This window comes from Zootoca vivipara, chromosome 7, assembly GCF_965207765.1.
Source record: "Zootoca vivipara chromosome 7, rZooViv2.hap1.1, whole genome shotgun sequence".
Lineage (NCBI taxonomy): Eukaryota > Metazoa > Chordata > Lepidosauria > Squamata > Lacertidae > Zootoca > Zootoca vivipara.
The window spans coordinates 67,024,991-67,048,840 of NC_142590.1; the positions used below are offsets into that span (position 1 = coordinate 67,024,991).

The 23,850-nt window shown below is 43.4% G+C and overlaps 1 protein-coding gene across 2 annotated transcripts in view; it reads right to left on the reverse strand.

The window, feature by feature from the left end:
- Positions 1-18,597: 18,597 nt before the first annotated feature.
- SNTA1 (syntrophin alpha 1) overlaps positions 18,598-23,850 on the reverse strand; it is a 58,454-nt gene continuing 53,201 nt past the window's right edge. The window contains exons 6-8 of one of the 2 annotated variants that reach the window (XM_035122668.3): positions 22,870-23,066; positions 21,464-21,651; positions 18,598-19,705 (exon numbers count right to left, since the gene is read on the reverse strand). In XM_035122668.3, coding sequence (XP_034978559.3) covers positions 19,613-19,705; positions 21,464-21,651; positions 22,870-23,066 — 478 coding nt within the window. In that variant the 3' untranslated portion in view covers positions 18,598-19,612. Of the gene's footprint in view, positions 19,706-21,463; positions 21,652-22,857; positions 23,067-23,850 lie in introns of both variants that reach the window. The other variant, XM_088674514.1, reaches the window with a different exon arrangement.

The window sequence follows — 23,850 nt, forward strand, 5'->3', positions numbered from 1 at the left end:
CAATACCGTGTTTATCCAAAAATAAGACACCGTCTTATATTTATTTTTCCTCAAAAAACACACGGTGGCTTATTTTCAGGGGATGTCTTATTTTTTTTATTAAGTATGGTACAGTTAACCTGCAAGGTTAAACTGCCTATCACTATGGCTTATTTTCGGGGATGTGGCTTATTTTCGGGGTATGGCTTATTTTCAGAGTATGGCTTATTTTCGGGAAAACACGGTACTTGGTTGCTGAGAGAAATGCATTTGCATAACTCTAGCAAGGACTTCAGAGCTTGGACATTTCCTCCCCCCACCCCCGTTATGTATTCAGTGGTCTGTGTTGCCTGAGCTTGAGTCTGAACTAAGGATTCTGAGCCCCTGTGTTCTGATTCGATACATGATATCCAATCACGGAACATTTCAGGATTTGGGCCTCTGCTATAGGCCCTTAAACTCTGATTTATGATTCGCAGCTTGGAAGTTTAGACGGCCAATCATGTTGGGAGTGGCCCAGGCCTCCAGAAATGTACATAAGCAGTTGCTTTGCCCCTGTTGTCCAGTTCTGTAGTTCAATAAAGGTTCTCGCTGTTATCACTACAGTATGTATTGACTTGTGGGAACCCACCTACACTTCACACCCCATAGGGTGTCTACACTTAGCAGTGGAAATGAATACATTGATGGGGGTTGTGTTGTTGCAAGACCAGCCAAGAGTCTTACAGTATTTTAAACGTATGATGGGGTGCCTTTTGGCTCTTCCAGTTGAATGTTTGTTGCACATTCATCCTGATTTGCTCACACAAGGCTTACAGAGAAGTTAGATCACTGGTCTACAACTGGTGGATTGGGACCACTAGTGGGTCATGACCTGATCCAAGGTGGGTCACAGCAGGAGCACTACCGCCATGCAAATATATGGTAAAAGGTTAAGAAGTGGGTCTCCAAATGCATGTTTGGGTTAAAAGTGGGTTAGACTATATGTGGCATATATTGAACATTCATTCTTACTTGTTTGCTGGGAGGTTGTGCAACAATGAGCATCATCCTGACCTCAGTCTGATTTGCTTGTACTGTGTTTATACATCTTCCCATTATTCAGCCAGCCACCCCACACTTTACATGACATTTCCCTGTCAATTTCCTCACTGAAAATCCCCACTGGTGTTTGGATATTTTTTTAAAAAGTGTCCCTGGGAGATTTCTGGATCTTTTAACACTTAGCTTCTCTATGGTTAAAATGAGGCTCCTCTCTTTGAGTTGTATTAGCTAAATCTGTCCGGTGGAGGGTGGGGAGGTTCATGCATGTTCTCACTTTTGTATCAGGGAAGCAGTGACTCTCCAGGAAGGAAATGTTTGCCAACTTTTAAACCAGCCTGCTTCTTTGTCTTTAACATCAGTTTGATGTGCAGCCATTACATGAGCAGGTGATAATTATCTTCACAGCAAGAAAAAAAAAACCCTGTAAACTGAGTTCTGTAAACTGAGTTGCTGTTAAAAACATAGAAGTAAGTCTAAGCTATTCTTTTTCTGATCAGTTGGCAACTCTCTCCCTTCACACTATATGGTCCAAACAAATCAAGATGTTTTACTTCATTTCATTTCATCAGAAAGTACCTTCTGAGATTTGCACCCATGTCCCAGCCTTACCTTCTAAGTCCCGGACTGCAGAATCCGGGACCGGCAGCCGTGTGACACCGGAAGTTGCGTCGACGTAACTTCCGGTGTCGCTTTGCCCTTCTATGGGCACCAAAAATGGCCGCCGCCAGCTTCGAAAGTCGCTTGTACGCATGTCAGGAAGTGCGTTGACGCAGCTTCCGGTGTCGCTCCGCCCATCTATGGACACAAAAAATGGCCGCCACCGACAACGGAAGTCTCGTCTATGCACTTCCGGACATGCGTAGATGCAACTTTTTAAGCCGGCAGCGGCCATTTTTGGTGCCCATAGAAGGGCAAATCGGAAAGAAAAAAATGGCCCCCGCAGGAGAAAATAACGGAGAAAAACGGGAGACGAAGTGATACAGGGGACCACCGGGGAAAGGTAAGTAAAAACGGGGCTTTCCTGGGGAAAATGGGGTACTTGGCAGCTATGGTCCCAGCTGTCAGGTGCTAGCTTACTCTGATTGCAGCTAAAAGTGTAGAGACTTGAATGAATTTTACTTCTGCCCAGTAGCCTTTGAACCAACAAGCTCCTCTTCAGCACCTACTCCAGCTGAAGAATTGCCGGGATTACATTCCTGACTTCTCAGCATCATTCCCCCTTCTGTTGCCCAATATTTCATCATACACCTCAACAAAATGTATATTTCTCCTTTGAGAGCTCTTGAAAAATTATATATATATATATATATATATATATATATATATATATATATATATAATTATCATGACAGTGAGGCTCTCGGTTGCCATAGTTACATCACTGCTGGAATAGGAAGTTTTTGGATGTTTTAAATTCTGCTATTTCCACACACCCCTCCCCTTTCATTTTACACATAAGACACACATAGCCAAAAATACCAAGAGAGAAGGATGGAGGGAGGGTGAGAGAGAGAAGGAGAGAAGGCACACAAAAACAGCAACAACGTAAAAATAGTAATAAATGGGAAACTCCAGCTGGGCCTCATCTGTCTCTCTTCTCTCTATATATTATACATTAAATCCTATCCCCAGACTTCAAGACTTTTGAATGGGTGTTATAAAATGAATTCCAATTTCTGTGGTTTTCAGCCTCTATCTTCCACTTGTCAGCCCGTCTGCTTTCAGTTCCACAGCCTTTTTAAACCTTAATCTATCTAGAAGTGCACAGAAAGTGAGGGGGGATATATTTGCTCTCTATTTATTTACTTTATAATTTCCAGACTGTGCCATCTCAACAGGCAGCTAGGTGCTTATTTGCAATTTACTTATTTATTATGTGCATTAAAGAGGAAAGCAAATGCTTTTTTAAAAGAAAGAAATCAACAGTATTTGGCATTTTTCTAAAGTAGAGCTGAATCTTCTCAAAACCATTGAAAATTGGGGGAGGGGGAGCATTTGAAGAAATTGCACACATTTGGGACAGTCAATGGAATGTTTGTGCAAGAGGAAGGATTGCCACTGGCGCAATGGGATTTATTTATGGCACCAGTTTGTTTATTGCAGGAGTGGCCGATTCAGTTTCATATTTGGTTGTCACCTTTTTGTGTGCTGAGCAGAAAATCAGCATTTGACACTTACCTCCTGTCTCAGATTCAGTTTTATGAATTTCTTATTGTGCGTTGTTAAAGACAAAAGAGGTTTGTCAGGAAAAAATGTTGGCCACCCTTACCACCTTTAAAATAATTAGTTTGCAGTCCTAATCCTAATTCTGCTAAGTAGGGAGGCTCCATTAATTTTTATTATGAATCAATCAATTAATTAATATCCCACCCCAAGGATGTGCTCTATGGGGAGCTGGCTTCGGGCACTAGACCCGTTGGCAGACCAACTCTGCCTTAGAAAAATGTCTGCAAATGAAACATGAAAGTTTGGCAGCGTTAACCCTGCTGTGTGGGAATCCCTTGCAGATGATGGCAGCACCTGGAGACAATCTGTTAAGTTGTATATCCACAGCTGGGACCAGAGGAGGAATAGCTGCTGGGAGGGAGAGTAGAGAGAAAAAATGCCACGGCACATCTGCATCAACACAACCAGATACCTTCATCTGCCCCAGCTGCAGCAAAACCTGTCTCTCCTGCTTCGGTCTCTACTGCAACAGCAGGTGCTGCAACCTTCCAACAGTTTGACCTCACTCCCAAAGGTACACTCTTCCATTTTCTCCTGAGACAGACAGATGGTGCCAACAACAACCTATCCCACCTCATTCCTAGACTGAGACACAAGGCCTCAGCTTCAATCTGACACCTTGGGGTTAAATGAATTCCAGGGAGGGATGCTGTGCAGTAGGCCTGTGCCTGAGAACTCTGTCAACTGTTAGTCAGAGAGTGCGATATTGAGCACGTTGGACCAGTGGTCCCCCTTCATATAAGGAATCTTCCCATGTTCAGCCCACCTGTTTCTCTTCCCCAAAAGCAGCTTTCTTGTTTCATCACTAAATTTAATGACTTTTGCCATTTGACCAGAAAGAGAGAGTAGGAAAAGGAATATTGTTTGTTTGTTTGTTTGTTTGTTTCCCTGGCATTCTTCATAAGTGATTTCAGGGCAGGTAGCAGCAGCTCAAATTAAAATATAATAAGAAAATATGCTATCAAGCGAACGAAACTACCTGTAGATCACTTTCTGTGCATGCCCAGCAAAGTCACACTTCAGGCGGCTGATGTAGAGAGGCCATGTGTCCTATTTTTAAGATGGTGGTCCTGTAATTTGACAAGCTGCCCCATCAAAAATAAAGATCCATTAGGGGCCTTGAGGTTACCCATCAGCCATTAGGGCTTGGACAGCAGGGCGAGCAAACACATAAATCCCTGGATCAGTCTTTCCACTAAGGTCCGAAGTACTGTTTTTCTGTTTAAATTATGGCAGTTGTGACTTAATTTACATCTATACGTTTAAATTACCACATGCAGGGATAAGAGAAATCTGCTACACAGAATAGTGAGTAGGTGGCGCAGCAACCCTGAGAAGAGAAAGGAAATAAACAAAAAATATTCTCCCATATGTTGGAAATGCCAGAAGGATAAAGGTGGCTTCTTTTGCATGTGATGTGGGTGGCAAATGGTACAGAAAAATTCTGGGGGCTGGGGGGAATTAATGTCCAATTAGTAAGAATATGAGGTTATGAAGTTTCTCTGCATCTAGTCATACATTTATTGAATTATTTGGAATGCTCAATAAAGGGAGAATGTGAGGAAATGCTTTCTTACATCTTAGAACAGGCATCCCCAAACTTCGGCCCTCCAGATGTTTTGGACTACAATTCCCATCTTCCCCGACCACTGGTCCTGTTAGCTAGGGATCATGGGAGTTGTAGGCCAAAACATCTGGAGGGCCGCAGTTTGGGGATGCCTGTCTTAGAAGCTGCTGGAAATTTTTACACTAATAAATGGAGATGGGCATCGATCACAAAGAATGGCATGATAAAAATGGGACCTACATAGGACTTAGCGTATTATATAATGTTGAACAATAATAAATACAGACACGAGGAGGTGTGGGTAATGTTCCTTGTGCAAAGGAACATCATATGGCATATCTTTCCCAACCTGGTGCCCTCCAAATATTTTAGACCACAACTCTCTAATGGCAGCTGGTACCCATTGAGGTTGGTAGGGTTTAAGGCAGGGTGGCTAATAGTAGGTGGAGCCTGAGCCCAATGGCTGGTGGCACTAGAGCAGGCATCCCCAACCTTCGGCCCTCCAGATGTTTTGGACTACAATTCCCATCACCCCTGACCACTGGTCCTGTTAGCTAGGGATCATGGGAGTTGTAGGCCAAAACATCTGGAGGGCCGCAGGTTGGGGATGCCTGGTCTAAAGTTACACCACGTGAGAGCTAGCAGAGAACATCCTATGTTAATTATCAACCTATTGAGGTGCTCATAGAATCGTATTGTTGGAAGGGACCCTGAGGATCATCTAGTCGAACCCTCTGCAATGCAGGAATATGCAGCTGTCCCATATGGGGAATCAAACCTGCAACCTTTGCATTGTCAAGCACCATGGGGTCTAACCAGCTGAACTATCCAGTTGCTTTATGGAATTTGTCCAGTTAGCAATACACATATAGGCATAGTTACAGGTAGGTAGCTGTGTTAGTCTGACATAGTCAAAACAAAATGAAAAAAATCCTTCCAGTAGCACCTTAGAGACCAACTAAGTTTGTCATTGGTATGAGCTTTTCCTGAAGAAGTTGTATCTGAAGAAGTGTGCATGCACACGAAAGCTCATACCAATGACAAACTTAGTTGGTCAAGATGCTACTTCGTGACTCTTCGTGAGCCCATGAAGAGTCAGGGTCACGAAGAGTCGGACACGACTAAACGACTAAACAACAGCAACAACAACAACAATGATAACAATGATGCTACTGGAAGGAATTTTTTTTATTTTGCTTCAACATATAGGCATATACAGAGTTATTTTCCTTTTCAATGTACGATTAAGCAATTATACTTAACATGAACCAGCAGGAAGTAAGAAGGCAGGCAGGTGCAGGCTGGCTGAGGAGAGACTGAGCTTGGCGGGGCAGTGTCCCACTTTCCCTGATCGACCAGCCTCTGCTGCTACTCTCAACATCCCCAGAACCAGGGAATTGTAGACCAAAACATCTGGGCAGTTCCAGGTTATAAAAGCCTGCTGAAGCTGCTTCCTCTTGCCACTACAATTGGTTAACAAATGTGAATTCATAGCTGTGGAGAAACTAGACAAAGGTAACTGATAGGAAAAGACAAATTAACTGACAGGGATATGGGGAAAAGCGGGTGGAGGAGTGACTAGTCTTGGTTTCCTACCAGTAGACAACACTTCCATCAATCTGAAGTTCATTTGATTTCTGTTCCAAAGGACACCCTTTGCCCTGGCATTTGATGCACCCAGCAATTTTGGGGCTACTGGCAATGCAACATTATCACCCCACACGTGACACCTTTTTTAGAATCTCTCTTAACAATGTCGCCCAGTTAAAGCACATTTCATCAAAATGTGATTTAGCTTTAATATCAGGCTGGGTGGGGGGAGAGGGAGAGGACAAAAAGCTTATTCATGACTCATTTCTTGGTCTATCCATTCAATTTCACATCACAAGCTGTTGCCATGGAAATGTCACACACGTAAGATGGGAGCTGGAAGTCTAATACAACAGCAGATAGGCGCAATGAGGAGAAGGAGAAAGAGAAAACAAATATTTTTCGTAAACAAAGGAAGAAAATGGAAACGGAGGCAAGTGACAGCCAAGCAGATGCTGCGTTTTTTAAAAACTGGAACTATTACTGGGGAGTTGACAAATATACCACAGCAGGTGTGATATTTCCTATGCTGAATTAGGGCAGCAATCCCATCCTTTGCTCCCAATCTCGCTCTACCAGTGAGCTGGCTAATATATAGCAGTGGTTGCCAATATTTTCCACCGATTCTTGCAATTATGCCTTTAACAGCCATTTGGCATGCAAGAACTAGAAGCTGAAGCTTTTTTGATACCTGGAGAGAAATACATTATGTGCTGAATGCTGGAGGAAAAAAAGCAGCTGCCACAACTACAGAGGCTGACCGAGAAGTTGGCAACCCAATATTCTACATACATAACTGAAATTCACTTTTAGATAATCCGCCTTGAAACAGTGCCTGATATCATTTTATAAATTGCACTACAGAGTTCTGGGATGTGCTGATATGTGTATATTTGCAGGCCACAAATGAAATGAACTGTCCCAGAAAGGCAATTCTGTTAGCAGGTATGAGTGCCAGCTTGGTGCTCAAAAACGGTAGGCTGGGGTGCTTATCCACGAGAAGATCCTCTTGTGGCCCCACCTTCTAGTTTCAAATGTCAAGCTGGTGCAGCCACTCACAAGCCGGTTTATTAATGGGTTTAAAAAAGTAGATATTTATTACAGGAAGAGACTCGCACTGTGTCCACTGTCGCTTGTTCTCACTCTCTAGCAAGGTCACAAAACACATACTGAACAGCAACAAAAAATGCTCTTCAAAGTAGGAGACATTCCCTGTTGCTTCTCTGGTTACCAGGACATGCTACAAACTATACAGTATGAGGAAATCTAGCCTTCAAGGAAACAGTTCTGACCATGCTCAGAACCGGTGTGTGATTCCAATAGGCTGCCACTTGGCGCAAGGCTGTTCTTCCAGCAACCCTCCCTAATATGGGATGGTGCCTACAGGATAAGCTTCCCAACAGAGAGGACAGGAGATTGAAGAAACGCCTCCACAAGGCTCTGTAAATTCATGGAAGTATAAAATGTGGGCTAAGGGACTGGAAAGAGTGTGTGACTTTCAGATTGCTTGACATTCTCATTGGGAGGGCTGTGCCCCAGTAGCTCAAGTGGACGAGCCCCCACTGGCTAAAACATCCAGCTAATGTTTTGTGAAAGCAAGGTAGTTAATTCAAATTAAATTGAAGCTCCGAAAAACACCCCACCGTTTTGCAAAATCATATTAATGCAGTTTACTAATTAATGGTAAACCAGATCTAAATTGAACTAATTTCATACATTTAAATATTATTTTCATATTTGTTCCATTATAAAAAAAATCAAAATTACCCACATAGGATTAATAAGGCTGCTATTCTATTGACTGCTTATAATGGTTTTATTAATTACATCTGTGTAATGTTGCCTTGTTGATAATGAAATAAATATGAAAGTCACCTTTAAATCTATGGAATTCATATAATTATAATGGTTTTAAGATACATAGCAGCAGCAGCAGCAACCAGTCTTGTCCCTCACCCCACCCCATCTTGCACCTGGTGTTTCTACATTTGTTGCAACACCCTTGCTATGTTACTGATACTGAGCTACATGAATCAATGGCCAGACTCTGCATCAAAGCAGTTTCCTCTGTGTCACTGAGTCCAGACTGGTATCTAGGGCTTAATCTATGCATCCACGTCCCACCCCAATAACCTACAAAATCGGGCTGCAAAATGATAACCTTTTTGGAGACAAATTGTAGATAAAGTGGATAAAGGGGGTAGTATTCTCCCTTACAACACTAGAACCTGTGGACATTCACTGAAGCTGAACGTCGGAAGATTCAGGGAAGATAAAAGATAAAAGAAAGTCCTTCTTCATTACCTTACCTTACATAGCTAAACTGTGGAACTTGCTCCCGCAATGATGACCACAACTTTGGATGCCTTTGAAAAAGGATTGGGCAAATTCATTATTAATCTTATTTATTTATTCAATGTCTATACCACCCTTTATCAGAAGGCTGGGTGGTGTACAACATTAAAAACACATTACAGAACATCAATGATTAAAAACATAATGCAAAATCGTGGAGGGTAAAGGCGATCGGTGGCTACTAGCAACTGTGGCTATGCTCTGGGGCAATAGGCTTCCGAAGTCCAGTTGCCAGAAACCTCAGAAACCTCTTGTGCTTGGCTCCTGCTTGTGAGTTGCCCCATAGGCAACTCTGTGAAGAGGATGCCGGCCTTGATCATTGGCCATTGGCCTGATCCAGCAGAGCTCTTCTTACTCTCACAATAAAACATTTCAAAATGAAAGAACTGTTCTTTTTCAGGGAGGGAGCTATTTTTCCAGATCTAATGTAAAACCTTGCTTTACAGAAACACAGAGAATGATACCTTTGATTCGCCGGCTCCCGTAAATTTAAAGAGGGAAATGCTCTGCCTAGTGATATAATGCCATTGCCCTTGTAATATCAGCCACAATTTACACTAATCAAATGCAATCTCCATGTCCTCAGCAGCGGAGATGCGGGTATCTTGGATACCTCGGTGTGCCAGTATTTCCAGATGAATATTGACTGTTTAATGACAGCCACTCCAGTACAAATATCAACTGATATTATTCAGTCAGATACAGATGATTGAATAGGGATGACATACATGTTACTCAGCAAATGAATTATTTGGCGCTTCCTTCCCCCCATTGTGTGCTGCCTGCTAGGAAATTTTCATTTGGTCTCCCTAACTTGAGAACCAATTGTAAATGTCAGGCCTAAATGCTCAGATTTAAGTGTTAGGTTGTCTTGTTTGATTACAGAAGTAAAAGGTCACAAATGACTAATGAAAAGTACAAGTGATATTGCCAGGGTAATGGTGTACCGCTGCAGTAAGCAAACAGCGCAGGACAACCTTATCAGAGATTTCATTCTCTCCGTCTCCCAGGGCCTGCCATAGGCACTTTGCTGCCCTCCAGTGCCCACAACAGCCATTGCACCCATACTGTTAGGGACAGAATTTGTCTCCAGTTAGTGGCATGGGAAAGATTGAGGGCACTAGGAGAAGGGGACGACAGAGGACGAGATGGTTGGACAGTGTTCTCGAAGCTACGAACATGAGTTTCACCAAACTGCGGGAGGCAGTGCAAGACAGGAGTGCCTGGCGTGCTATGGTCCATGGGGTCACGAAGAGTCAGACACGACTAAACGACTAAACAACAACAACAGTGGCATGGCTAAGAAATTTTTAGACCCCGGGCTTAATGATATTGCAGAGCCTTCCCCACTCCCCTTTAAATGCCAATGGGCATGACGTCACATATTTCAACATAGGGGAAGATAACCCTGGTGTATTTGGGGGGTCTTTCTGCTGTGTGGGCCCTGGACTTCTGCATCAAAGTCCTGACCTGACAATGTCCGGAACAGACTCGAGTCTAGGGCTCTGCACACATTCTTCTTACCATGCCAGACCTCCTGGTACCCCCTGTTAATTTCTTAAAAGAGGGGGACAGAAAAGGAGTCTGCCTGGGAGCTACATCGCTAGGATATCCTGTTGCACAATCCTAAATATGTGTATAGCACTGTTATTAGACATCTTGGCTTCTTTTCCAAGGAAAGACATTTTTACTTGCGCGCGCGCACACACACACACACACACACACCATAGTTGGTACACTGTCAGAGATTTTTATTATTTTTATTTTATTTAGTTGAGCCATTCCAAAAATGAATCCTGGTACTAAAATGAGGCTCCGGTACTAAACTCTGTCAACCTAGCAGTTTGAAAGCAAGTCAAAGTGCAAGTAGATAAATAGATACTGCTCCAGCGGGAAGGTAAATGGTGTTTCTGTGAGCTGCTCTGGTTTGCCAGAAAGCAGCTTAGTCATGCTGGCCACATGGGCCAGAAGCTGTACGCCGGCTCCCACAGCCAGTAAAGCGAGATGAGCGCCACAACCCCAGAGTTGTCCATGACTGGACTTAATGGTCAGGAGTCCCTTTACTAAACTCTGAAACTGATTCAGGTTTTGCCTTCCCCAGTCTGATGACATCCAGATGTCATCAATGCACCAGGCTAGGGAAGGCTGGATCAAGACCTGGTGGTCCTCTTCCCCTCTTCACTCCTGAATCTCAGTTCACTCCTCCAGTTGATCACCCCTGCCATGATCATCCTAGGAAGCTGCTTTAGACATGATCAAACCACTGGTTCATCTTGCCTGCTGCGGTCTACTCTGCCTGGCAACAGAACTTCATGGCCAAACGTGCCCCATTTACTTCTTTGCATTGTGGACACAGAGTGGAATCTACTTAAGTCCCTGAGTGACTTAATTTTGGCTCTTGTTCTTTGGCATTTAACCTTATGCCTCAGCACTGCATTTCTCTCTGGTTTTAAAAGGTCAGAAACTGTATAATGACATACATAATGTAGCAACATTTTACCAGTAGAGAAGTGGAACATGCTGTTACTTTCTTAACATGTATCATGATGGTTGTTAATTTCTGCAGCCCTCCTCTTAGTGTACGAAGTGCTATGAACTTCATTTCCTCCAACAGGGCAAACAGTGGTTTCTTGGGGGCAGGCGGGTGGATAGAGAATTTATTCCATATTTTTTCTTTTCACTGCTATGGCCTCCAAAGGGGATAGCCACCAGGGAGTTTGGGGTTCCAGTATATCTTTATATATTTTTTCCATACCTTATATAGTGGTTTCCTTATAACATGGTTCATGAAGCCTCTATGAATTTTAACTTTCTCATATCCCAGGTATGCATGCCACCCAAAACAGTTATTAAAACCTTCCAAATCTAGTAAATCTGAGTTCTGCAGTGTCATCCAATCCTTTATCCAACATAAGCAAGCCGATTCATAATAAAGTTTCAGGTCTGGCAGTGCGAGGATAAATTATTTGAATATCTCGAACTGGCAAAAATGACAGAGACAATTAGGAGACAGCCAAACCAAAAGTTCAAAAAGGAGTGGGAAATTTATAAAGAATATTTTAAAAAAACAGTGCCCTCAAGTTAAAACTTGGACATGCTTTGATTAATTTTCACAAACCACAATATGGATTATAACAGTAACAGAAGAAGGTAACAGGTAACAGAATAAATGGTGAAATGATTAAACAAGCAGTTTATTAAACAGGTAAGACAGACCCACTTTGAGGAAGATGGAAGTCTATTGGGGAAGATAAGGAATTGGGAATTAAGAACATCGTGGCATAAGTTCCTTTGTAAGAACGTATGGGTGTATGATGTTGTTGTTGTTGTTTTATCATTTTTGTTAATTTCTTATGTGTGTTTGTTAAGTAAGAAAACTAATAAAAATCATATTAAACAAAAACAAAAAAACAAACGTCAGCTCCCTTGGCCTGAAAGCGAGATGAGCGCCGCAACCCCATAGTCGCCTTTACCTTTATCTTTTATTAACCTTGTCACACACACCCACATATCAGCAGAATGTTGGTTCCTTAAATTCTCCTCCAAAATGCAACTTTCTGGGTGGAAGATATCAACATCTTTACACTGAAACAGAAGTCTGTTACAGCCAATATTGCCCTGTGAGAGCAGGAAGACCAACCTAGAGGATAAACAGGAGATGAGAGAAACATGAGAAGCCTTTTCCCTCTGGTTAAGAGAATTCACGGTAGCTGCAGCCTTGCTTTTACTTGGCCCATGACACTAAATAAGGAAAGTTTCCCTGTGTGGTGGCATCATGGGTGTTTCCAAAGGAGGTTCTGTGTTGTTCTTTAAAAAAATAAAAGAACAGATAAAAGAGGGTGGGGGTTATGAGAGAGAATTATTCAGTGCCAGGAGCCACATAAAACCACCGCGGAGTAAGTACCTCTTCTGATTAAAATTACTGACTAGTGGAAGAGTTTTGTGAAAAAGAAGCTTGTTTCTTTCATGTTACTTAGCATTTTATCCTGTTCTCAAAAACCAGTGAGCTAAAATCAAGTGGGCGGAGGAAGTTGAAAGGAGGCCAATTTCCCTGTATCCCCAAGTTACAGTATAGTTCTTTCTCTCAGATGCCTGCCAGGAGGTCTCGCCGCTTGCCAACGTGCAGCATCTTCATGCTATTTAGCTAATGGAGCCAACAGCGGCTCTATATGCACCACACATTTGAAGCACCCCCACAAAAAATCTTGGAAAATGTAGTTTGTTAAGGGTGCTGTGAATTGATAGCTCTGTGCGGACTAAACAAACAGTTCTAATGTTGTTGTTGTTTTCTGGTGGAGGGAGGAGGAGGGTCTTAATTATTATTATTTTAACTTTTATTCTGCCGTTCATCAGTTTACAAGATAAAATCACAAATAAATAGAAACAAAGCAAAACAATGCCCATGTTTAGGAATGGAATGGATCACATTTGTGAGCATGAGGGACAGTTTTGGAACTGAGCCTTTTCTGGTTTTGTCTTGCTTAACCATAGATTCTCATGCTCCCTCTGTTTCTCCAAGCAGTGATGAGTTTCATGTGCACATGCTTTATCCAGACTTGACTTCCTTTTGTCACTTGCAGTATTTCCATTTATTTACAAATATACTGGTTGGGCACAGGTGGAGGCTCACCTGAAGCACATCAACAGGCTTGTAAGTCTGCTGCTCCCAAAGCAGCAAATCTCTTGTCTAAGGAGACAGACTGCCCACTCTCCCAATGCCGCTAACTTATAGCAGGTATGGGTACCACACAGGCCTCGGCCTCTTTTCCTGTAAGTGGCAGAGCCTATAGGGAACAAGGGCTGGAGAACAGCGGGGAGAACTGAGCCAGACAGAGTAGGTGAAGGCGTGAGAAAATGCCCTCTGCCAGTGACAAGTTTGGACTTGCGGCCAGAATGATCTGTCCCTCCCTTGGTAGCCTGCTGTGGAGAGAGTTTCAGGGCAAGGTGGGGGAAAGATGATGATAATAATAATAATAATAATAATAATAATAATAATAATAATAATAATTTTATTTATACCCTGCCCTTCCCAGTCAAGACCGGGCTCAGGGCGGCTAACAACAAATAATATCAACACAAGTATAAAATAAACAATTCAGTTAAAATGCAGATTAATACAATGTTAAAATTCAATTTTAAAATTAAAAATCTACAAATAAGATAAAAACCATTATGAGATAAAGGATGGCAGAGAGAAAAGGGGATGGCCACCCCCTCTTTTAATAGCTTTGTTATTTTATAGGTATCTTTGGCTTTTGCATGTGTTCTATTTATTTATGAATTTGTTGTTTTATCTTCTGTTATGCATTGTCCTGGACACCTTTTGGGGAAACCCAGCCAGATGGGCGGGGTATAAATAATAAATTATTATTATTATTATTATTATTATTATTATTATTATTATTATTGAAGTCCATCAACAACAATATGCACAGATCTCTCTGGCTGGATCGAGGTGACTGGGCATGATCAAAGCTAAGTCCATTTATTTGGTTGAAATCTTACCTCAGCTTAACTCTTTTCCATTGAAAATAATGGGACCTGAAGCATTTGGTTTGGGCTGAATTGTTTCAGTGTGACCGCATTCCAGCTGTGTGTCAGACCAGTGGCCCCCAAATGGGGATGTGCCCCCCTCTCCATACCTTTGTTGTTGTTTAGTCGTTTAGTTGTGTCCGACTCTTCGTGACCCCATGGACCATAGCATGCCAGGCACTCCTGTCTTGCACTGCCTCCCGCAGTTTGGTCAAACTCGAACCTCTCCATACCTATCAACAGACATTCAGTCATGTTCACTGAGGTCTAGCTAGATGCATCAGCTTTATACACTTTCTGTGACCACAGGGATCTGTGCACAGAAACATGCTGCTGTGTGTGGGTCGCCCTTGGAGACTCCAAATGAATGTTAGGTCAACCAGTTCTAAACAACCTCCCCCCCCCCCACCCTCCCAGCCTACACTCTCTGAAGTGCAATTGTCGCCCCTTTGGAGTAAAATGAAAGCTTGCTGTGGATTGGGAGTGATTCCTTCTTTTGTTGAAATCAGCTTTAAATGATAATAGCAGCGGGGCAGTAACGGGAAGCTAAATTACTATAATAATATTTTCCCTAGAACAGACATGCTTCTGATCAGAGAAAAACACGCCATCTGTTTCTGAATTACTTTGTTGTATTGATTTAACAGTTAGTAAGTTTGGGGTTGTTGGGTGGTGGTTGTTGTTGTTTTTTGCCAATCCATATTTGCCAGGCTTTCTGGGAATGTGACATGTACGTGTGGTAAAGCATGGGACCACTCTTAATCTTGAAATAAGATTGCTGTTGTGGCCAGTAATGAAGGTGAGCTGAACCAATCTTTTGGCCCAGTTGTTCTCCCTCAAATGGGATCCTATTTTCACCCTCCTCATTCCCCCCCCCAAAGAAATGACTCTGATTCCTCTAGAAACATGAACATCCACTTCACTTTGATGGCCACGGCTAATATAAAACTGGAACCACCGGGGGAGATGGTTCTAAAGTGAAATGGTGAGCACTTTTCAAATAATAAATCTTGTTTTTACTCGACATCCTAGAAGCTGATATTTCTCTACAGTGATGTTATTCTTACTACACTTGTGTCCTGCCTTGGAATTCAAGCCAGCATGTAGAAGGTTTCCAGGTTTAGGGTGGTAGTCAACTACGGTAATTTTACCCAGAGTAGATTCATTGAAATAAATGAACATGACTAAGTTAGGTCCATTAATTTCAATAGGTCAACTCTGGAGTAAATATTAGTTGAATAGCACCGTCTCCCAGCCAGGCAATGACCAGACCTAAATCTTACCTTCAGCAATGTTGCTTCATCATGGGCATTCATACCATAGCCCTTGCTCCCTGGGTAGTGTATACTTTGTAGTAGTGTATACTTTGTAGTAGTGTATACTTTGTAGTAGTAGTAGTAGTAGTAGTAGTAGTAGTAGTAGTAATAGCACCCCAACAGCATGACTAATAATCTAGAATAATGGGAGCTGTAGTCCAACATCCTTTGGAGAACCACATGTTCCCCAAACCTAAGCTATGGGTTACTGTTGAAATCACCCATTGCTCAGCCACACTTCTGCTTGTGCCATGTCTAGAAAGCATGGATCTGAGCGGTTCTCCACTTATCCCATGCCTGGAAAACCCACGTTTTAGAGCTAAATTGGAACAAACGGAAACCCAATTGCCATTTGTTCCAATTCAGCGATAAACACTGGGTTTTCCTGGAAGGAAGCGTTGGGGTGATTGGAGGGGTCGATTGGGCCATCTTCTCTTGCAGATTGGTGTAGACATTACAGAAAACTCTTCCAGGTCAATATCAGGCCATCTGTCTGAAAGTCGTGCTGAGAATGCTTCCATCCATGCGCACACTTTGCAGATGCACTCACAAACTGCGCAGTGCTGCACATTCTGATTTACACACCGGCCTGATAGTTGTTGTTGTTTTTTTACACAGCCACACACACTTTTGGAGAAGAAAAACGACAAATGCTCTCTGTTCTTGTTGTTACTACTCTTAACATTGTTTTTGTGAGAGGCTTGTGCAATCAGCACCATCTAATAGTTTTTCAGAGTATAGAAATGGCATTACCATGACAACCGCTAACCAGCAATTGCATCAGCCAAGGGGAAAGAGAATACATTTGCTGCAGAATCAATTTATTACTGTTGCTCAAGAGTGCCATTCTTTATATATTTAGAATACCTGGCACTTGGGATGAGATTGTATCTGAGCTAATGGTTTGCATATGTAAAAAAACGAACATTTCTCCCCAGATAATGGGAGCTTTTGTCTTCCTAATGAGTCATGACTCTCTCCCTCTCTTCTCCAATGATGACTGAGAGCATGGATACAAACACAGGGGCCTACCTGTATGGCACAACTACTGACAACCACGTAGCATTGCTTTTCTATTGAGCTCTTAGCTGTTTATATAAACATGGAGAGAAGCAGTGGTCCGGGATGACAAGAGGATTGAAGACCTGCTATCGTTTCTGCAGCAGAATTCCTATCTCCAGGGCCCTAGAACCGCCCAGAAAAGCTCATGAAAGACGAGCTTTTCAGCCACAGAGAAGTCTTCATACCCTTTGGGCTGATTGGAGCCAATCAGAGTGAAAGGTTAGCCAGCTACTCAGGATTGGCTTGGCTCCTGGGGTTCTTGTATAATCTGAGAAGAGGATGTGACTTGGGGGGTGGCATGTCTATCACGAAGGGACCCTGGACATCTGAATTTGCCACCACACTACTGTATACACAAGCCACAACAGAAAAGGCTTGCCAGTACCACATCCCGTTCTGCATTAAGTCTTTCCCCAGGGAAACTGACAATAGGAACAGCTTGAGTTTTTGCATTAAGTTCAAGTCTTAATTCCAGGGAACACACCAATCCGTGTATCTCTTCCACAAAATATTTATGCACACACACAGCAAGACTCCACAAGTAATCTCTATTATCCAGTCAGCTGAAGTTGCTGTCATAACTGCAATTTGATATAATCTAATCATTGTTTATTTAGCCACAATAATCCATTTGTTGCAGTGTTGTTTGGGCTGTGGTGAATGTTAATGTTATGCGGGAAGTTTAATAGTAGGAACTCTATGCATGTAAATCGCATCGTTGCAGGGGGAGATGCTCTGCATGCATAAAACCCGACACGATCCCTGGTGCCATTTCCCACTCAAAGGATCTCAGGCAGAAGAGCTGGGGGGAAATGAGATCTGAGGGCCAAACTAAGTAAGACACACAATCCAGCACAGAATCTCCTTTAAAAAACAAAAGTGCAGCTGCAAGGCCAACTGGACTGAGATTAAAGCCCTAGCGCTTGTTTTGGCTAGCTAAGGTCTTCTGCTGCATTTACCCAGCCTGCTAGTTGCCTGTTTTGGAGCTGTGTGAAGTGGCTTGTCCCTGGGTGTACTGTTCTTCTACATGAGATGATATTCTGGACCAGTCAAAATTACCCCTCGAATGGAGGGTGGCAGCTGAAGTGCCAAGGCACTGTGGCAAAAAAACAAAAACCCATCTGCTTTCAAATTGTGAGTTTGTGTCAACCCTACTTTCTTCTGAACCTGGTGAAAAGTTGTTTGAACTTGCTTTCTGAATTCCTCAAGGCGGCATTTATTTTCAGGGTAGAGAATTCTTATTTGATGCCCTTCTGCTACAATAAATGTCCTCTCTCTTGCTTAGGGTTTTGCAGTGAGCAAATTCTCCCTGTTCACCTACCGTAATAGGAGTGCTGGTGAGAAGCTGGCTGGAATTCCCTGAGATGCCTTTGGAGTGTTCTGCATTGCGATCTGGACTGTTTCACAATGAACAAGGCCACGTAGCAGGGCAGTGACTGGCAGAAGCACCTTCTTGTCCCTTCCGCTGTTTCCTTCAGCAGAATCGAACACCTCTGAAATGTCTGTACGCATGCAAGGAGCATAGGACGTGTTAAGAGTCATGTAAGTGGCAAGCATCACAGCTTGCTTAGGGATGATACATGTAAGGTATGTGTCATGCTGTGTTGGGGAGGTATACCAATCACTGAATTCCCATATCCCGCCCACCTCCCCCCGCAAAAAGTATTTAAGAAATTAATTAAGAGCAGGTAAGATGAGCAAAGAGCAAAAGTAATGTAGGCAATTTACCAGAGCCAAACATTACTGAACAACAGGACTCTGATTAGTTGAAAATAGTCATGTATACGGGAAGCAGCCAGAAAGCTATGCCAATTAAAATTAAACTGAGATGAGAAAGCCACTTGTTGTGTCAAAAATTGATAAATTTCAGGCTTGGTGGGCAATGCCAAATGTTGTTTTCAATTCAAATAGGGAAACAAACTCTGCTTTAGTCATCTTTAGTAATCTGTATTTATTTTCGCAAAAGGAAAACAAAATAATAAAGATAATTCCATGCATGATTTTGCAGCTCATAAAACTAATTGCTTCCCCCGCTCAAGAGCACCTCCGATTAAAACATATGTCTGCCAAACAAAAACCGAGGTGTCAATAGTTAGCAAACCAATAAAGAATAAAAATCATCTTCCTGATCTTTTTCAACTCGAGCATCTTTTTTTAAAATTATGGCTTCTGTAACTTATCTCCAAAGTTTGGATAAATCGGCAAATACATGTAGCCATGTTTCAGCTTATGCCGGCTGCATGTCAAGACAAATGGCTTAAGAGGTGTGGGTTTTTTTCCCCAGATTATATGTGTTACAGGTAATGAAGAGATCTGGCTTAATCTACCACATTTTCAACTCAACCCCTATGCATGTTTACTCTGGAGTAAGTCCCACTGCGTTCAATAGGTCTTACTCCCACGCCGATGTGCACAGCATTGCAGTCTTGAGTGTAAAATGGTTGTGACAAATGCAGAGCAAACAACACTGTAAGGATCCCTTTATGGTTCATAAACTGAGCTATATAAATATAAAACCTTGATACAAACAAGTTTTTTTTAATATATATATAAAATATCATCTTCAAGGCACTAATGTGATGGCAGAACTGGGTTGGTATGACATCTTCAGCAGTCTCATATCTTCCAAGCTTGTGATGGATTTTCTTTCTATCTTTTTCTAGGAACATCATGTGCTGATGATGGGCAACTTTACAGGAGAATGTTTATTGCATGGGCTGTCCATCCTGGGACTTGCGTGCCAAGGCCATTGCCTGTCCGTGAGTTTCCATCAGTTGTCCGGGAAGTCTACTGGCTTCCTTTGGCTGTGGATGCATTATAACTGTTGTCCTTGTTCCAGTCTGTGATGGCGTTCTTAAAAATGTGCTTTGGCCATGCTGGCATGGCCGGAGTGCATAGATCACATGGAGTCTTGCCTCTCTCCAGATTCTGCCCTGTGTCCTTACGCCAGCAACCCCAGCCGGGTCACTTTGGCAGAGAGGAATGAGTGGATGATGAAGACAATGGTTTTGGGGCAGGAATGAAGATCTAGTTGCTGCAATGAAGGAAGAACATTGACAGTGATGAGGGGCTGGTTCAGAGCATTTCACCGTTCTGCATTTCCCTAGAAAATCTGATTCTCCGTTACAGCTGGCTGTGCAACAAAGAAGCAATGACTTCAGAAAGTAGAAGAACTGGGCAAGTACATTCATCATCCATTGCAGAGCCCTCCAGAGAAAAAGTGGCTGCACCTAGCATTTTGGACCATAGGCTGATATGGTCTCTTCTCCATCGCATGAGAAGAAAATTCAGGATAGATTGTGGATCACAGTGGATGCCTCATCCAAACACTGGGTTGTGGCCAATTAAGTTTTACTCAGAGTAGACCCATTGAAATTAATGGACTTAAGTTAGTCATGTTTATTAATTTCAATGGGATTGCTCTGACTAGGAATAGCATTGGATATATATAACCCATAATGAAGGGTGAAACACTGGGAGACAAGTGAAGGTGCTATAGGGACAACCTGCCACTGGTGCCAGGAAGATAATAATAATTTAAGACCAAGGACATTGAATTAAGTGTGACTCTTGCCCGTGCTGGTCTTCTCCAAGACTCTGCATACTGTGCTTTCCTTAAGAGGATAAAAACCCCAAACTCCAACTCTGTACTTGTGATATATTATGCAAATTAAATGGTTTGCATATTCTTCCTTGCTTTGCATAATTTATTCCACTGCCTTGTTTTTTGTTTATTTTACCAAAACTGAAACAGCAGAACTGCCATGTCCTAGCACTTTCCTGCCCCCCAAAAAGCAAGACCAAACAAACCCATGCCTGACAATAATCTGCTTAGTACAAACATATCACTTCCAAAAACCAAGCATACACACAGGGCATGCTGCCACCCTGACCCTCAGCAGCCTTCTGAAAGGCCTAGTAGGGCCATGGGCTTTGTCCATTTGAGTTTAAAATGATGGGTTCAAAGTCCAGGGCAGCACATACCCCTTTCAGGGCCTGTAAATTACCTTCAAGCAAAGTCCTATTTGCTCTCCTAAGATGGCAAGCCCTGTTTACCACGGCACTGAGTCTGGACTGTAGCTCAGTGGTAGAACATCTGCCTTGCATGTAGAAGGTCTAAGGTTCAATCCTTGACCTCTCCAGGAGAGGTTGGGAGAGACCCATCTGAAACCTTGGAGAAGGTGCTACCAGTCAGTGTGGACAATACAAAGAGAGATGGACCCAATGTTCTGACTCAGTACAAGGCAGCCTCTTCTTACTCTAAAGCAGGGCTGGGGAACTCGTGGCCTTCCAGATGTTGGACTCCCAACTCCCATCAGGGCAAGCCAACATAAACAATGGCCATGAATAATGAGAGTTGTGGTCCGGCAACATCTGGAGAGATGAAGTTCCTCATCTCTGCTCTAAAGCAACAGGACCTTGCAAGGTCAGTGTCCTGCTCTATTCCTCTGAGCCATGCTCTTCTGCCTTGTTGCCTCTACTTAAGACTCGTGCCACAGAGACAACCATTGTGAGCCGTCCGGCCACTTAATACCCTCTCACTTCTTTCCTTGAATTCTAAATGCCCATTCTAAAGCCTCAGCCCCCCCCCCCGAGATTCTGCAATGTGCAAATAATGGCAATGATTAGTATCAACAGTTTCCCATCAGCCGCTGTTTGGGCAACCCTTAACCAGCTCCAGGAAATACCCCAAGGACACAATACAGCGGGTTCTGCTTCCTACATATTACATCTCACTTGCTTCCCTGAAAACTCATTGGAAGAGCATAGAAAGGCAAGAAAGGGAACTCACAATCTCTCCTTCTGAGCTGCCAAAGTCCAAGTAAAGCATCTTGGCCCCGTCATCTGAGGACATCTGTAGCCTCTCAAAAGGCTGCTGCAGCAGAATGACTTTGGTGAGGCCTGGCTCCAGGGTGGAGATGGTGAAACCCTTCTCGATGTGAATGGACAACGTGCAGTCTCTCCCGTTCCATGTGCATGCTGGGGATGGGAGATGGAGAAAGAGAAAAGCCTGCATTGAACTTGGCATTGAACTTTGCTTTCTAGAGAACGGACTGATGCCGAGACACAGAAACCTACTACAGGTTCTTGCTGGCTATAGGTGAAAAAGGTAAAGGACCCCTGGACAGTTAAGTCCAATCAAAGGTGACTATGGGGTTGAAGTGCTCATCTCACTTTCAGGCCAAGGGAATTGGCATTTGTCCACAGACAGCTTTCCGGGTCATGTGGCCAGCATGACCAAACTGCTTCTGGTGCAACAGAACACTGTGAAAGAAACCAGAGCGCATGAAGATGCCGTTTACCTTCCCACTGCAGCAGTACAGTGGTACCTTGGTTTAAGTACACAATTGGTTTTGGAAGTCTGTACTTAACCTGAAGCATACTTAACCTGAAGCAAACTTTCCCATTGAAAGTAATGGAAAGTGGATTAATCCGTTCCAGACGGGTCCACGGAGTACTTAAACCAAGGTATGACTGTACCTATTTATCTACTTGCAGCAGTATGCTTTCAAACTGCCAGGTTGGCAGGAGCTGGGATAGAGCAACGGGAGCTCACTCCGGCACAGGGATTTGAACCGCCGACCTTCTGATCGGCAAGCCCAAGAGGCTCCAAGGTTTAGACCAGGCAACCCCAAACTGCGGCCCTCCAGATGTTTTGGCCTACAACTCCCATGATCCCTAGCTAACAGGACCAATGGTCGGGGAAGATGGGAATTGTAGTCCAAAACATCTGGAGGGCCAAAGTTTGGGGATGCCTGGTTTAGACAACAGCACCACCCACATCCCTTGCTGGCTATAATCATTTGGGAGTAGCATATAGAGAGACCAGAAAGCAAAAATAAAAATGCTCTTCATAATCAAGGCAAAGATCTGTCATCTAAGCTACTCTCCCGTTATTCAAGGGTAAATAAACTATCCAACAGATACTGCAGTTCACATATGGTGAGCTTAGAAGTGGCAGTTAACGCTGGGATAACAGTCACCTATCCTAACCCAGTTTACCCAGTCATGCCTTGGGATGCTGGACTAAAGAGTAGAGTAGGTTCTCTCCAAAGAACCCCTGGTTCTAGGTCAGTCTACAATGCAGGACTGGCAAGTTGGAGAACCCCCCCCCCAAAGCAAATTGGCCCATGGACTAATTCCCGTTCCCCAGATAGTCTCAAGTCCCCATGTGTGATGCTCCACCTGCTTCCTGACCTGTCGACACTTCCTGGACACACTCAGCGGCGTTGTGGCAACCATCCACCAGCACCCTTGTCCACATGGCCAGGTCCCGGTGCGTCTCCACGCTAAAGAGGTGCGTCTCGACGCCTTTCTTGGTTCCGGTCCGCAAAGCAAACGAGAGCTCTGAGTCGTAGAGGAGAGAACCCTTGGATGGGCCAGAATGCACAAGCCTGTAGGGATTGGGTCAGAAAAGGCCTTTCAGCGCAACAAACTCTTTCCATGGTCAGATTACCAGTTAGCCAATATTGCAGCCTGAGACTGCTGGGGCTAGGCTCATGCACAGAGGGCAACCGAGTGTGCATTTTATGAGACACAGCAGGAGTCTAAATTTACCAAGGGGACATGTGGTAGCTTGAAGTCCAATACATTTTATTGTCCCAAAGGCTAATGCAAAGGTGAGAAACCCACCAGCCTCCAGGTGTTGTCAGACTACAACTCCCATCATCTCTGACACTAGTTATGGTGTCTGGCACTGGTGGGAGCCGAAGTCAGTGCCAATTAGCTGAGTGGTGGCAACTCCAAGCTTGGCTGGACACTTCAAAGGAAAAACTGGCAACTTGACTTTCTAGTGAGGTCAGGGGATTTGCCAGATGGGTGGAGCCCTCCTGGGTGTCAAAAATGGACCACAGAAGGGTGGAGGAATCCAGGATCTGCATCCCCACCCTTGCATTAAAGGCACAGGACAGAGCCTCATCCCATACTGAGTCTGGAAAACCAAATCCAGATTTTTTCCCATAGGAATTCTTGCATGCATGCATGCTTGCTTTCAAGCTGCTGCATTATAACCTGTGGTGCTTGGTCAACGTCTGCATTACCTGTGACTGTATATTGTCAACATCCAGTCAACCCATGGACTTGTGCTGGATTACAGGGCTGCTTCAAACATGGCACTTTTTAAAAGATACACATGCAAGAGGTTTTTGTGTGCGCATCTTGAAGGCAAGTGGGATTGGC